Here is a 16,058-nt window from a genome sequence, read left to right as displayed (position 1 = left end):
TCACATACACACACCCACGCCTACACACAAACAAACACAAGTACACACACGGTGCAGGCCGTCTGTCGGATCAGTCAGAGATAAAGGACGCAGAATAACAGGAGGACCTTGGGGAGCAGAGCAAGTCATCTGTCTCAAACACGAACAGACTGAGCACACTCCAACATGACAGATGTAGACAGACTCATCTTAGAGCACATCGCATCCTGAACCTTTTTCCTGCATCTCCCCCACTCCCCACGCACACAAAATGAAGGAGGCCTGTTCAAAATGTGCATGCATGCTTCTAAGCCGAAACCCACATAATCTGACAGGTGTGCACTGGGGGACTTCAGATGATTTTGAATGCGGTCGATTGGCACAATAAAACAGTGTAACCTGAGGGAGGGGGACTTACAGTTTATAATACTATAAGCTGTTGCATATAGTATTAAAGTTATGAGAAGCAACGACAGCAGCCGAAGCATCCAATATTAATTTCATAACCACACTGACTAAAATGTAAGCCTACCACGACTCTGCTGTTCTTAATATGGAACATTTTTTAGATATCAGCTATTTCAACTTTACCAGCTATTTCAGTTATAATTTATTCTGTTGTGTGGAGAAGTTGCCAGTAGCCCACACAACCCTCCCTAATGACAGAGTAGCTAATTGGCTGTAATGGCTCTTTTCACCGATATCATCGAACTGCAGCCGCAGAAAACATCAGCAGTTTTACACAAATCATATACAGAGTAAAAACAGGGGGAAACAGCCTGAAGAGGCGGCCTATAGTTGTATGCACCTAATAGCAAAGACTTAACCATAAAAGGAATAACATTTCAGACGGTTGTGATTGTTATTTTTCTTTTCTGTTTGCAGCAAATGTCGCTCCTTATCAATTAAACGTTTCTTTTTACACACACATTAACACCCTTGAATACACAAAACTAACACATGAACAAACACGCCTTGAGAGTTACACACAAACACCCAGTGCAGACACACACTTGCCTCTGAACTCCACTCTCAGACAATGCATCATTTGACTAATAGCAGCTGAAATGTTGCGTGTTCAGAGAAATAAGCAGAGGGGAAACTGGGTCAGGGAGAAAAAAACGGCATTTCACCTTCCTATTGGTCAGAGCTAAAGGTTAGAAGAGATGCAACACATGCTGAGGCAAACACACACACACACACATACACACACTTAAAAGGTTAATATTGTTCATGTGGGAGTTGCTGAGTTACTGTTTATCTTGCGCTTAACGAACATGTGTGTGTGTGTGTGTGTGTGTATGCATATGGCTTGTTTGTGCGTTTGTGTGTGTAGCTAACAATGAGTACACAGGGTTTCATCCTTGTTTAAGAGGGGAGTTCCACATTAGTGTTCCATTAATCCCATCATAGGCTCAGTGTTTTCCTTACCTTACCATAGAAATTAGTGGGCGAGATGCCCAGTCTTCTCAACCAACTGCCGACTGATCCACATCAACAATAAGTCCACATGACTTTTACTCCTGTATTTATGGTCTTACTTCAACAGATAACAGCATCACTAGTTTCTGATCCGCCATCACATGTCATGCTATTGGAGCTTCCGTTAAACTGACTGATCACTTCCTGCTGCTACTTCAAATTAAAAGCTGCACACCACAGCCATATCCTTTGGTCATGCCCGGGGTTAAGAACATTCTGGGAAGTTATACACAAAGAAATGGAGCGTATTATTCAATTTTCATTATCCATTAACCATCATTTACAGTGGGGAGAGTCGGGGAGAATGCCAAGAGAAATGGTGGACAAAAGAAACAAGTATCAGTTGACAATATTAAGAGTAACTGCCCTGAAATTAACTAAGAATAGGCTGCAAAAATATGTCCATAAATTTCAAAATAATACACGATATATAATAATGACTACCTTTATTGTTTGGGATGCATAAAATAAGAGGCGATGAAATGGTTAAATTATCTCTATGTCAAAGAACTCTTATATTTAATGTGAATGTATTATCAAAATGTTCTATGTATTTTTTGTCTTTCTATAACTTACTCTTTCTTATAATCTAATGGGTCTTACACATTTGTTAGGGCAATTTCCATGAACCAAAAATAATCCTTTACATTTTTGCATTTGGCTTGATGATAAGGATAATATCAATAAAGAGCTAGAGTGATTTACCAGTAAACCAATGGACTTTTATTATCATGCAGCTACAGGAAGTGCAGCCTTATAAATGGAGGTTAGCAGCCATGCTAACTTACTTAATGTGGTTTATATCAGTGGTTCCTCATCCATTTTTGCTTGTGACACCATAAAATTAATATTAGTCTATTTGTGACACCTTGTCACAGATTATGGCCTGTGGACATGAGTTGTGAGCAGCTAAATCAAAGAGAATTTTGTGTCTGTTTCATTTTAAGAGGCATTAAGAGGTGAAAGTATCCAAAATTTCATGAGAAAAATGAGAAAAATAAACAAATTTCGCATAACAACAATTTTTTCTTTCTAATCCCTTTATTCATAATCTTTCATCACAATCTATATTTTTGTGGTTTTTCTTGGGACCACTTGTTGTTTCCCGACGCCCTGTTTGGGAATCATTAGTCTATATAAAGATATGGACATTTTTCAATGCTTTTTTTGTTGGCGGTTCCGTGAGCTGTTTTTTTGTTGGGCTGCAGACAACAAGCTGTTTTTGCAGTTTGAGTACATTTCAAACCTTCAGCATGTCATCAAAGTATGACAAACACTTTTTACCTTATTGCTTCTGTATGGAAAACCACAATGCATGCATCACAGCCTCAATTGCTCCTGGCGAGACGCTGATCTCCCAACTGTGCATACAGTATATTCAGAATATGCAGGGTGCATTTTATGAAAATTTATTGAAAACTATTTAGCCCCCAGAGCAAATGTGTTCTCGATATTCTCATTCAATTTCAATGCATACATTTTTAACGCAATGCAAAGCACAGTGTTTTTAGCTATTTCTTATAGTAATTAAAGAGAGTGATGCTCTGATTATCCAATTATTGTGTGCACTAAATACCTTTGTATTAATCCCCATCCCAGTAGTTATTTCCTGAAAACATCCAGTAACTTCCATATTAGTGGGTGGTATTGGTATTGTCAGGTTACACATGTGTAATCAGCTGACAGATGCACACAAAAGGTCTCGTACTGGGCTTGTTCCTCAGCATGAGGCTCACTGAAGTTTTTGTCTTGCTTCATTTGCACTGATAATCACATGAGGTGAACCATGGTTCACTCGCTAAATCCCAACAGATGATAAAACTGATCCTCTCAGTCTTTTCTCTGGCCTTTGTGGTCGCTTACAAAGGTGATATGGGACTCTGGACTCCGGAGAGGAGTCACCCTCCTCAATCTAAAAGGTCCACGAGCTACAAATCAGCCTGTGCTGCCTGATAAAAGATGTGCTGGGATGGATCGGAATGCGGTGGGAGATAGTAGTGGCATGTCAAAGGCCACGAGGCTCCAAAAATCTAGACTGACTAAATAGCTAATCTGTGAGCACCCCCCCGCCCTCCCCGAGGGAAACCAGAGCTGAAGCCCTGGAACAAGTTAACGAACAGGAACGGTGGAGGACGAAATATCCTCAGAGAACTTGAAAATCGTCCTGGTGCATGGAAAACGTGTGCTCGCAGGGACCGCGCATGTGTGTTTCTGTGTGAATTTACGCGAATGTGTTTGGATGTCTAAGCCTGTGTACATGTGTACAAGGCTCGTCTCTGTGTGAGTGTGTGTGTGTGTGTGTGTGTGTGTGTGTGTGTGTGTGGAGCTCATACACTGTGTCCATTCATCCTCTGTGGAGAGAGGAGCATCATTTTCACTGACCTTTTCAATCTGGCCTCCAGAAGAGAGTTATGACAACTGAGCCTCGTGTTCCTCGGTACAATAACAAACATCAAAGATGTTAGAAAAAAACAACAAACAAACAATTACTCTTACCGCTGGCTCAGCGCTTCCATTCGCAAATAGGCAATGCAAAACAAACCTAACTAGAAGAGTGCACTCAGTAGAGTGCAGATCTCCACCAGGTGTGTCTGGGGGCATGTGGGTGGGGAGTGCAGGGCAGGCTGTGTGTCCAGTGTGTATGCACGAGAGTAGTGTATAGTATAGTGTAAATTTTCTTATATAGATGTATGCCAAGTTTTTAAAGTGTTTGTATAGTTTAGTCTCAGTTTTCTTTAAGATACATAGAATAGCGTAATGGTATTGAAACCGAGCGTCCTGGGTTCGCCCTCCCTCTCCCCTCCCAAATAAAGAAGAGTTGAATCTCACTCAGTTGTCCCTCCCGGCTCCCTTACAGTCAAGATGGCGGTGAAGATATCAAAAACGGGGATTTATTCGTATGTCGTATCATGCCTAACTTTAGTGGATCATAACATATCGGTTATGGAATTAATCAGCAGATGCTTCAAGATGAGACCAAACTTTTCTATTGATGTCAGTTTTTGAGCCACGACAAAGGCCAAAATGTGGTCTGCAACAGACTAGATAAACCTTGTTTTTGGCCTAGCTGTTTGCTGGAAATGCCTTTTGCTGAGTTGTAACGCATATCGTAAAATGGCGAATACTGCTGAAAAGACGAAAGTCTAAGCTTTATGCTAGGCTCAGTCAATAAAATAGGTTTTTCAAAAATTGTGAATCACTGCAACTACGAGAGGTCCTTCAGCATGCAGTCAGAAATGTGCCACACACACACACACACACACACACACAACCATAATAATGAGGTATTCTATGTAAGAGGGAACAGTACAGTGATTCAATGTGCGAGGAGAAGAGACAAGCTGAGTGCTATGGCTCAGGTGAGAAAACTGCCTTTTGGGTAATGAAGGTGCCTGGGTGATGATCAGGTCAGAGAAACACAAAAGGGGAATTATTTCGGGCTGCAACTAACGATTTTTTGCAAAATGGCAATCACAATCACAAGGTGATGTTTCCAAATATCTTATTTTGTCCTGCCAACAGTCCAAAACCCAAAGATATTCAATTTACAATTATTAACAGAGAAAAGGAGCAAATCCTCACATTTGAGAGGCTGGAAGGTGTGAATGTTTGGGATTTTTGCTTGATAAATGACTGAATACAGAATAATTGACGAATCGTTTCAGCACACGCGAGACGACAGCGCAGACAGACAGTGAAGACAGTGAGATGGACAGAGTGAGACATGCCAGAGACAGAGCGAGAGACAGAGTGTACTTGTTATTTAGGAGAGAGTCGATGTCAGCCCATCTGTTGTCCGCAAAAACAAAATCTGCAAGAGGCAGAACAAAGACAGAGATAAAGAGCGAGAGAGGGAGGACAGTGCACATGAGTGTGGGCGTGCATGTGTCCCTGTGACTGTGCATGTGTGAGTGTGTGAGTGTATGTGTGTGTAAGTGTGAACCTGCGTGACTAAACCCTGGGGGAATCTCCTGTACCTGCTAACATGGAGGCAACTAAACAAAGCTGACTGCAGCCAACATGTGACCCGAGTCAGAGCAGCTCTAATGCACACAGACACACATATACACAGCCATTGAGAGTCACAAGGTGGCAGAGAGACGGAAAGATATATAAGAGATAGAGGGTCTGATGTAGCTGATGTGTAAAGTGCCAGAGCTCTGAGTGTGGTTCCAAACCACAGCGAGCCTCCTTCTCCAGCTCTGAGGTCAGGCTGCAACACAAGAAGCAGGAAAAGAAACACACTTTTCCTCCCAATCCCTGTTATTCGCCAAAACCCCAATCAGAGAGCACAGCAGACCACAGACTGAATGCTGCTGATTACATCCTAATACACACAAAGCCAGCAGCTGACGCACGTATACAAACACGCACATACACACACACATACACACACACACCGATTACATCCTCTCTGGTGCTCCTCTCTCCTCATCCCTGGTATCAGTTACACGGTAAAGCCACACTGATCGAGGATCAGTGTTTTTTGGTGCAGGGCGGTGAAAGAGTTCGGGAGATTAACCTCTAGTCTGAGAGCGAAGAGAAACTGAGGCTGCGGACCCTCGTGCCCCCAGCACAAATAAACAGCTACAACACAAAAATGTCTGGCAGACTCGAAACAATTTCCTGAAGGATCTGTCACTGTGCAGGAGGGATAGGGAGAGGAGAAAGGGGGGGGGGGATCTAAGAAGAAGAGAAAATATGTGGAAGATCTAAGAAGGAGAGAAAATAGGTGGAATAGCAAGGCAGAGGGAGAGAAAAATGAAGTTGCAGAAGAAGAAGGCAGAGAGGAACAGAAAGAGAGAGAGAAATTGGACCTGTGGGTTTGGGAGGTAAAATTGTTCCTTCGCCATCTACAAAATCATCAACTCGCTGAGAGAGGCAGCACAGCCTGAACGCAAACACAACACACATTTATTTGAAGGCATGGAGCTTTCTATTCAGTACCCATCTATCCATCCATCGTGGTACGCATGCACAAATTCTGACAGCACACACGTTCGCACCCGTGGGACTGCTGACTGAAAATATCTTGTGCTCAGCTAAGCTACAGTTCTCTTGAATGTGCATTAACAAACACTGAATACATACAGGGGCTTCTATTACACGCAAGTCTGTGCAGAGAGAAGGAGGATGGACGTGTGAGAGCGAATTGTGTCTTTTGTGGGAGCATTATAAGTGTATATATATATATATATATATATATATATATATATATATATATATATATATATATATATATATATATATATATATATATATATATATATATATATATATATATATATATTTGAATTTGCTTATGTGGCTTTGTGCTTATTTATGCCTGTGTGTTTGTGCGCACACACGCCTCTTGTGTGTTTGTCTGCTCCTGTTACTGTGTTTGTGTGCCTGCGGTTGTGCTGGAATGGAACATGGACATTTTGCCACCGAGCTGAATTCACAGAAACGGGCTTGGTCCTGGCCTGCAGAGCAGTATTTAGACTGTGTATTTATGCGTTGGACAACCACAGCAATCTCTATCACCGCCTTGTGATTCATGTTTGTTTGCTTTGCTCGGCGCTGATTCGATTCCATCAAGAAGCTCCTTTTTCTCTCTTTGCTCCCCCAAAACGCTTTCCGCAGAAATGTTCACGCCATCCACGGTCAGAGTTTCATCAGCCGTCCCTCATCGTAGCTGACCAAGCATGCAGTGGTTTCCATAAGCAAGGATGCGACATTAAAACTAACAGCCTCTATAATTATACATCCATATTTCTCCGATGAGTTTGTGTAAACAAGCCCGGGCTCCAGCTCGGGGAGGCGGACTTCTTGGCAGTCCCCGGCTGAGGGTGCCACTGAATGGCTGTCGGAAAACAAAGCCATTTCAGAGTGTGCCTTGGAAAAGACAAACCACTGTTCTAGGGATGATGGAGAGGGAGAGCGAGCTCCATCTGAGAGACAGAGCTGTGATTTGAGCTTAGCTATTGGCCGAAGAAGAAAGACACTGAGAATATGTGTTGTTGGCAAAGCAGAGGGCTGACAACCTCAGCCATCTCAGATGGAAAGGGAAATATGCATTTCCAGAGTGTTTTAGATTATGGGTTGTCATTGTTTTATCCTGCGCTTATGTTTCTTATGCAGCAATACACCATTGTCCGATACAATTTAGCTTATGGACAATGATGCTCATCTTCTCCTGCCCTACATTTACTTTTTCCTAATCACCATGGACTCTACTCCAAACATGCATCTTTCCAGCAGTCTTAAGATGTCTCCTCTCCTTTTGCCTGAAGCTATTTTAGAGTTGCAAAACCACAGAGATGGTTTCTGCATAGCGGATGGAATTAAAGAAAACCAGGAAGCTACTTTGAACAACTGAAAATCATGCTCATAGAGAAAAGAGTCATTTGGAAGCTGAGTTTGTGATAGTTGAGAGGATGAGAACGCAAACAAAAAATCAACAGTGTTGTTGTTTCGCAGAGTTGGCTCCGTGGTCTCTCGTGGTCCGTGTGTTGAAAGGAGATCTAAGCTATCAGTTAACAAAAATGACTTGAACACAGACTTCCCACAGCACCTACACACACACACACACAACTTCCAAACGTGAGAGCAGACTAATGGAAGGAGAAAAGGATTGTTGGAGGAGTCGGAGCGAGAGATGCCATAGTAGGAGAGAGAGAGAGAGAGAGAGAGAGACAGGGAGCACTCGCACGAAGGATAAAATATTCTAATAAGATAAGCATGGAGCCCAGCCGAGGAGGGATGAGTGTCTGCATTTGAAGATGCACGGAGCGGACTAATTGAGATGAATACATGAATATATCAGCTTCATCTAGCAGCGACGGGTTCAGCCGTAACCAATGGTTACCATTCACTTGTACAGCCACGTGAGCAGCCCTCCCTCTAAAAGAAAGTCCTCATGCCCTCCCCACCCCACCCCACCCCACCCCACCCCACCCCACCCCAACCCACCACCACCACCACCACTCTAAACAAACTCCTCTGTAATAAACGAAAGGCAATAACCAGCGACAATAACGCTGTGCCTGCTAACCCTTTCTGAATGAAATATCCAAAGGAGAAGTAGCAGAGGCAGCCTGGATAGATTTGCAAAGCAAGCAGAAAGTCATATATTACACTGGTACTCTAATAAACACTGGGCTATATTCACTCACAGGGGGGGGGGTTAAATCTCCTTATCCCAGGCCATGCTGCTCCAATGGCACTAACCTGACCTGTTAGCAGGGTTTACTTTGAAAATGAAATCCTTTGAGGCTTAAAAGGCGTAGTCGGTAACATCAATGACAGTTGCTCGATGTCAATCCACAACTGATTTTTCTACATGAATCCAATTCTTGAAGCATTTTGCTATTCATGATAATTTACTAATTGAAAAACATGACATATACTGGAACAAAATGACATTTTATAAAAGGTATGAATGAGATGACTTTTATGAGTAACCTCTAGAATCAGGGGATATAAAATGATAAAACTGATTCTTTATCTGAGGATACATACCATTGCATTTAAAATAGGACTGACAGAAATGTTTTCCAACAATATTAATCATTATTCATCATTCATCATCAGGTTCTGTAAGCGATTTTTAATGTTCGCAATCTGCTAAATATGCAATAAAACAACACGTCCTTTGTTCTTTGCTGCTAGCATGTATGTGGGAGAGCCCACAGTCAAAAGGAAAATCCTGCACAGTGTCTCTTCCTTGTAATTAAAATATTTCAGTGTGATTTTACTGAGGGAGGTTACCAGATGTTAACAGTTATCACTTCTCAACAAAAATTAATTTAATTGTGAGTTAGAGATGAGTGAGTTTTTGGCATCTCTATAATCTGACAATCAAAATGCCTTTGTCTTTTTGAAATGCGCCGCTGACAAATGCAACTGCCTTTTTTTTTAAGTGGCTGCGATTTGATTATGGTAATTTTATGTTAACTCTAAAAGATGACATTTAACACTTTTTTCTAATCAGATTACTGTTATTGCACTGCGACAAATCGAGCTATAAGCCTGCCACTGTTTATATTTATTTGACTGTGTACAAGCCTTCATTTGTATATGTGTTTATGTGTTCATGTTCCTGAGCTCTTGCATTATTAATGCAAGTACCTGCGTGGGCGCGCGTGTGCACATATGTTGGAGTGTTTATGTCTTTGCAAATGTAGGGCAGGGGAGGATCTTGTGATGTGCTGCAGCAGGGCAGGGGTTTTAAGCTTGACCTTCAACTCTCCCAAGGGCAAATAAGAGGACAAGAAGTTGACTTGTGAAGCAAAAGGAGATGGTGGAAGTTGCATGTATATTGCCCAATGGAGGAGGATTCTTTGGGGGGGTATTTGGATGGAGGGGTGCATAATTTGTAGGTTGTTGAGCATAAAATAACAACGGTACAGAAGAGAGCCCACGCAAAAGAGTATGATTGTTAGTGATATGCAACATGCCTCCTAAACTTAATCCTGTCAGGTGTGAGCACCGCAGAAAGATCATCCCACGGTGTCACATGCAGTTTGTCAGATATATTCTTAGGCATTGTTCTTCAAAGATTGGGTCAGCACCCATGTTTAAATGAGTCAGGAAATAAATAGAGCTTTTCCATTACCAGTTTATCCTCAAATAATAAAGTGTTTATCAGTTGCTCTGTGTTTACAGACAAAAAAAAATTAGGAAGATGGACTGGATTTACCTGCAAAGTCAAAGAAACTAAGCGAAAACATCTTTGCTGTTTGCTGCGAGTGGGCATTATGTATTTCACTGAGGCAATCTTCTGGAGGTGAGATAGCGTGTGCTCCACTGCGGCAGTATTCTGGTGGGGAAGTCGGTGAGTGTCAGAGTCCACGATGGTACACTAAGATGGAGAGTGACAGGTGTCAGGAGGGATCAGGCTTACTCTGCCCGCTACACAGGAAATCAAGGGAGAAGAGGAGTGCATGACGACAGGCTGCCTCTGTTTACTGCCTCATGGCCTTATCCTTATATAGAACAGAGACTCACCGGCCCAGCTAACCACTGAAAACATATCACCAAGCAGTCATGGTACATTATTTCAATGAGGAGTGAATGGGAGAGAAAATGGAGGGATTTTTTTTGGCTCCACTGGGGACGTATAAAGACTGTCTGTATATATATGTGTGCGGGTATGTTTGCTTGTCCCTTCTCTCTCTTTCCCGCTCTGTTGCTCATTTTCTCCATTATATTTCCTTTCGCCTTAAAAGCCTCCTGTCTAAAATCACTTCTCTCCTGACTCTAACCCCTAAACACAGAGCGGCCATTTTCCTCACAAACAGCCCATTCCATATCCTGTGTTTAGACAACGCAATGAAATACAACCAGTTTGTCTGCTCATACACTGGGGGTTACGTATATGTGTGTGTGTGTGTGTTTGTGTGTACATAGGGGTGGGGTGCTGATGGACAGCACAGGCTGGTGCTGGTATGGGGTTTAGATCAGTGCAGGGTTATCATTACCGAACCCCTGCTGTGTTTCCATGACCCCTTGTCCGTGAGTTTTGACCTTTAACCCCCCCCACAACTCCTGTCAGAGCTGGGCTCAGATAGACGAGACCGAGTGGACGGGATCCCCTGTGGTGACGCCAAGGCACGGGACACACACACAAATACACACACACACACACACCATTTGTTGCTTACTTTACCACACACCTTTTGTTGCTTATTCTACCCCATGGAAGGAGCAGAAAATGCAGAAATAGGGGTGGGGGTGGGGTGGAGATGATCAAGGAAAAGACAAACAGAGCCACGGAGTCAGAGTGGAGACCGTGGGTGGACAAGAACAAGACCGCTGGAAGATTCAGTGGAATGTCCACTCCCTATGCATCTTCTTCTTGTCTCAAACAGTGTCTGCCACGTTTGACCGTTAATCAGGCCAGATAAGCCGGGTCTTTATAGGCCGAGCAGATTTACACCGCTCTGCTGGCCGGCTGGACCTCACTCCCAGCAGAGACGTAGGATAAGGCACTCACATCTTCTAGGCGGGGATAAGCTGGCCTAAAGGGGCCTCAACACACACACTCACACACACACTCACGCACACACAGGACTATACTGTACAGGAAAAGCAGGAAAAGTGTGTTCAGCGCAGGTGCTCGCTGTCCCTCTCTTGCTCTCTCAAGAAAACACACACATGTTACACACATACAGCAACCACGTGTGGCCATTATCTAAATGATAGATGAAACGTGTCATGATGTATGCACAGGCTGCAGTGGAATAAATAAAGCAAGCTCTTCCTGTTGCAAAGGACAACAACATTAACATAATACCAAGACAAATGCTACATCCGATTACTGCTGACGCGAGAACGTTACAGTATATGAGCCTAATGATGATCCACCATCAGGCTGGATCCTGCACGTCCAGCCTCCCTTGTGAAGGATTTACAACGGGCTCTAGTTCTGAGGTCACAGTCTGAAGCACTATGGAGCGAATGTTAAGTATTCTTAACACTTGCATAATACACACATCAGCAAGAATGGTGTTATACAGCAGCAGAGACACAAGAGAGTGTTGTATAAAAGCAAATTCAACCTAAAGTAAAGTTGATGTTTTCTCTTTGATGTTGGATCATACTGTAGTCAGGATGCATGCCCACGCACATGTCACTAATAGAGTTAGTTAAAATATTTATGATGTAATCAGGAGACAATATGTGGAGCAGCCCCACTAACAGCCGGCTAGGAAAACTTTGAGCGGACGCCGAAAATGCCCATGGTGTTTTCTAAAGACATGTGGGTGTAATAAGGCTCAAAGAAATATTTCTTAAAGTCCACATGATATGTTGCCACGGGAGTGGCCCCCCAAAAGATTGTCGCTTGATAACATCACAAGCTTCATGCTTCCCTGCATTCTGGCTTTGAGGGAGATTTCACAAATATCGATTGAACCGCTGCAGATCAAAAGAAAAAACATATGTGAGATTTAATTTAGCGTTGCTTTCTCCCTCAGAGGGAGATTATATAAAGACGCAGTTTTTTACTGTAAGAACAGAGTGGATTTATTTTCTTAACATACAGTACATTTAACTTTATCTTCTGAAGCCTTTCAAAACTTAACTTAAAGATATTAGGTTAAATTGTTTAAATAAGCTTTCTCTCCATATTCAGCAAAACAATATTATATAAGGACATAAAGATGATGATAGATGTGAAAATGGATGCATATTTAGAAAGGTTAATTATGTCGGAGTAGATGTTACAGTATTCTGTATTATGTTTTCTCTTCCAAACGTGAATTTACTTCATAAGAGATGATTAGTGGTAAATCAAATTTACTGATTTGTCCTGCAGTGCCTCTATTGATGTCTCATTGTGCCAGCAGTTCTTCGGCATGAGGCAGATCTGATCATTTCATCGATTCAGTGAGGAATCAATTACAGATGTGGCAGAGCCCCCAACTGACAGTATCCTCAGACCAGAACAACCACAACACATGTTATGATTTTAGAAAACTGTTCAAGACATTCCAGGAAATGTAGGAAATGACTAACTAAAGTAAAAATGAGATAAGGCTTAGGTAACGTCTAGAGTAACGCTGTCTTCTGCATTATGAACTGAGCTGCCGTATGTTAGCTTCTGCAGCCGCTGAGCTAACAAGTTGGAGAAACACACTTTAATACACATTTGGTGCTTTTTAGCTAGCATTTAAGGCACCAGAATGTATGTGGAATTGACTCAAAATAAACTACAGTGGCCATGTTCATCGTAATGAAGGAACATGTCACCCAGTGCAACAGTGTGGCAACAACAGAGCTCCATGGCACAGAGGTATCAGCTCTATCAGGTGGCTTTGGCTTCTCAGGCAATGTGTGTTAGTAGGATAAATTCACAGTTTGTTTTTGGTCTTTTCATGGAATTTGTTGAGAGTCAGAAAATATAGAATATCACCAGCCTTATCCTTTACTGCAAAATATACCAGAAGATTTCACTAGGTAAAACAAATGTAATTAATGGCAGCTCCTGTGACCATCAACTGGGGTTGTGATGACCAAATTGTTAGATATATTATGTATGCTTCATTTCATTCTAGTGGTTATAGACATACTTGCAAAAAACATTTCCTTGATGACTGAACTGTAGTTAGACTTTAGACATTTTCAGATGTATTTTAAAGAAACAAATCCTAAAAGTAACAATATCTTATTTCCTTCAAAAGTGTTGTTTGATACACCCATATATGATAGGGCTCTGCAGCTCTGCTGGCATATACAGTACACAGTTACAACTAAGACCTACTATTCTCTAAGCCCACACCAATGTAAAATGCCAGATCAATTCTGATAGACTCTGTCGTGTCATGCTTACAGATTACTTATCTCCTTTAAGTTTTTTAGCACTGTGGTGATGGAATTCCTAAGCCGTCAGCAGAAAACCACATCCCATCTCAGGTGACTGCTGAAGACATAATCAACTTCCTTTCGAAGCAGGGCAAAAGTACACTGAGAGAACGGCGAGTTACTGAGACACATACAGACGGTCCACCACCACACCTTAAACTCTGCTCAAGTCACACCAATCTGTCTCTAATCAAGTTAAGAGTAACAGTACAGCTTCTGTTTTGTTTCTGTTTGACGCCTCTGGGAGTTTGAACTGGAGGATTTTGATGAGTATGATACCAAGCCTCTTCTCATGCTGGTAAGAAAAGAATCCTGAGAAGACTTACAGTAGTTTGGAGTAAAGTATTACTTTATTCTCATTCTATCTTCTAAATATGTCCAAACTGCACTACACAATTTCTTGTTTCAGGTGTGGGCACTAAATGTCAGCAATAAAATGAGACATTGAGTTTAAAGCCCGGATGCTCCTCAACTTCCCAGAGGCCTTACCTCCTAATTTTCAGTGAGTCACATTTGACATACAGTACATTTATTAACAGTTAAATTACAGTGGTTTTAATATACCTGTGACATTCTGAATGGTTTTACAATTTTTTATATTACTATAACCTACAGACAAAGACTATGTGACAAATGTCTGTTGGGGTTACAAAGGCCATTTTGGACAACGTCTCCATTGTGCCCACCACTGTGGAACATCAGGCCACCTTCTCCCGCTCCATCAGGGATGACATGGTCCTGTCTAACCTTACAACCTGTCTATCCTCTTGAACCTGTGGTCATTGTAACAGTACACTCAGAAGTCAAGATGACCAAAGAGAAGAGAGCTCTGGGCTTCTTCCGCTGGCTCTTTCAACCACTGTGCTGCTGCTTTGTAGATAGTGACACAGAAGCTGACTGCTTGTCTTAGGTATTAAGTATTTTCCATTCAAAAATTAATGCTCAGGTGTAAATGAAAAATTTTACATTATAGTCCCAGGTTTTTTTGTGCAAATCCACAAATACTGGGACAGAATATGATTTTAACTGCAAAACTATTACTCTCTAGTTACCCCCAATATGACTCATAATAAGTTAATAATAATACAATACCCAGAAACAGGCTGTGTCTAAAAAGTACGTGAAAAGGGAAGTGTGTCTACATATTTTATTTTGTCAGAGGACATATTCAGAGAACCTACTTCAGTAAATATAGTAATACCACCACTCTCTAGGTTACACAAGCAATTCATTGGAATTAATTAAATGGAGGTGTACCAACTGAACACTGTCTCTATTTTCCAAATTATTACTACCTAGTTCTTGGTCGTCTTGGAAATTAGTAGGAAATACTTCTGAATTTAAAGTCCTGTAAAAAAAAAGTGTTACACAATTTTAGATTATTACAGAAATATCCATTTGTAGAAGTACAAATGCAGAGACTGAAATACAAGTACCTCAAAGTTGTATTTAAGTAAAGTAGCGCTTGAGTAAATGTCAGTAAAGATTGTAGGTTTGTATCCTGAACTGACAGACAACTCTACCTCCCTGAACACCAACTGCCACTGTGCCATAAGCAAGGCTCGTCACCTTCAGCTGTTGCTATGGAGCTGCTGCAGCGGCCATTAAAATACAGTTTTACTAGGAAACTCCCATGTGTGACTGTGTGTAACTGAGTGTGAAGCAGAGATTATTACTCAGATTGTTCAGTCAGGCTTCTCTGGTTAAATGAAGGTTAAAAAGCTAAATACCAACAATAAATCATCTTTTAAGACAAACTTACAGGTGATGTAGTAGTTGACGTTCCTCTTGAACTCCAGGCCCATGTAGTTTGGGCTGAACTCCTGGAATTTGATGGTGAACTTGATGTCCTTCTCCGGCTTGTTACAGTTGACCAAGACATTAGGATCGAGGACTGTACTGCAGCTCTCCGCCTGCTCCCTCTTCACCAGGTACAGCTTGTAGTACTCATAGTCTCTGCCTTGGTCTGCTTTGGGACAGATGATGTCCAGCTTGTCTCCGATGTCTGGGTAGATCACCAGGCCCTTTCCAGCCAGAAACCTGGGGGATGAGGGAAAAAAAAGAAGATGAATTGTTACTAACACATAATATAGGAAGTCTGGAAAAGAAGCCACATAATTCAACAACAGTTTATACAGTCTTAATACTCTGAGCTATAGGAGTTATGGGTTTAGATTTGTCTGGCATGGGCTTTTAGGCAGAGCGTAGTTAATTTGGCCCCACAAAAACACTACATGTAGCAGCTTGAC

The 16,058-nt window shown here is 41.8% G+C and overlaps 1 protein-coding gene across 1 annotated transcript in view; it reads right to left on the bottom strand.

Annotated features, from left to right (window-relative positions):
* Positions 1-16,058, bottom strand: part of efnb1 (ephrin-B1) — a 56,041-nt gene that overhangs the window by 15,906 nt on the left and 24,077 nt on the right. Inside the window, exon 2 of the mRNA XM_044204821.1 lies at positions 15,572-15,849. Within this exon, the coding sequence (XP_044060756.1) occupies positions 15,572-15,849 (278 nt within the window). The remainder of the gene's footprint in view (positions 1-15,571; positions 15,850-16,058) is intronic.

The sequence above is a fragment of the Siniperca chuatsi genome, linkage group LG8 (assembly GCF_020085105.1).
Source record: "Siniperca chuatsi isolate FFG_IHB_CAS linkage group LG8, ASM2008510v1, whole genome shotgun sequence".
In the NCBI taxonomy this organism is placed as follows: domain Eukaryota; kingdom Metazoa; phylum Chordata; class Actinopteri; order Centrarchiformes; family Sinipercidae; genus Siniperca; species Siniperca chuatsi.
Note: the sequence above shows the minus strand (reverse complement) of the source record. Positions and strands in the feature narration are given on the sequence as shown.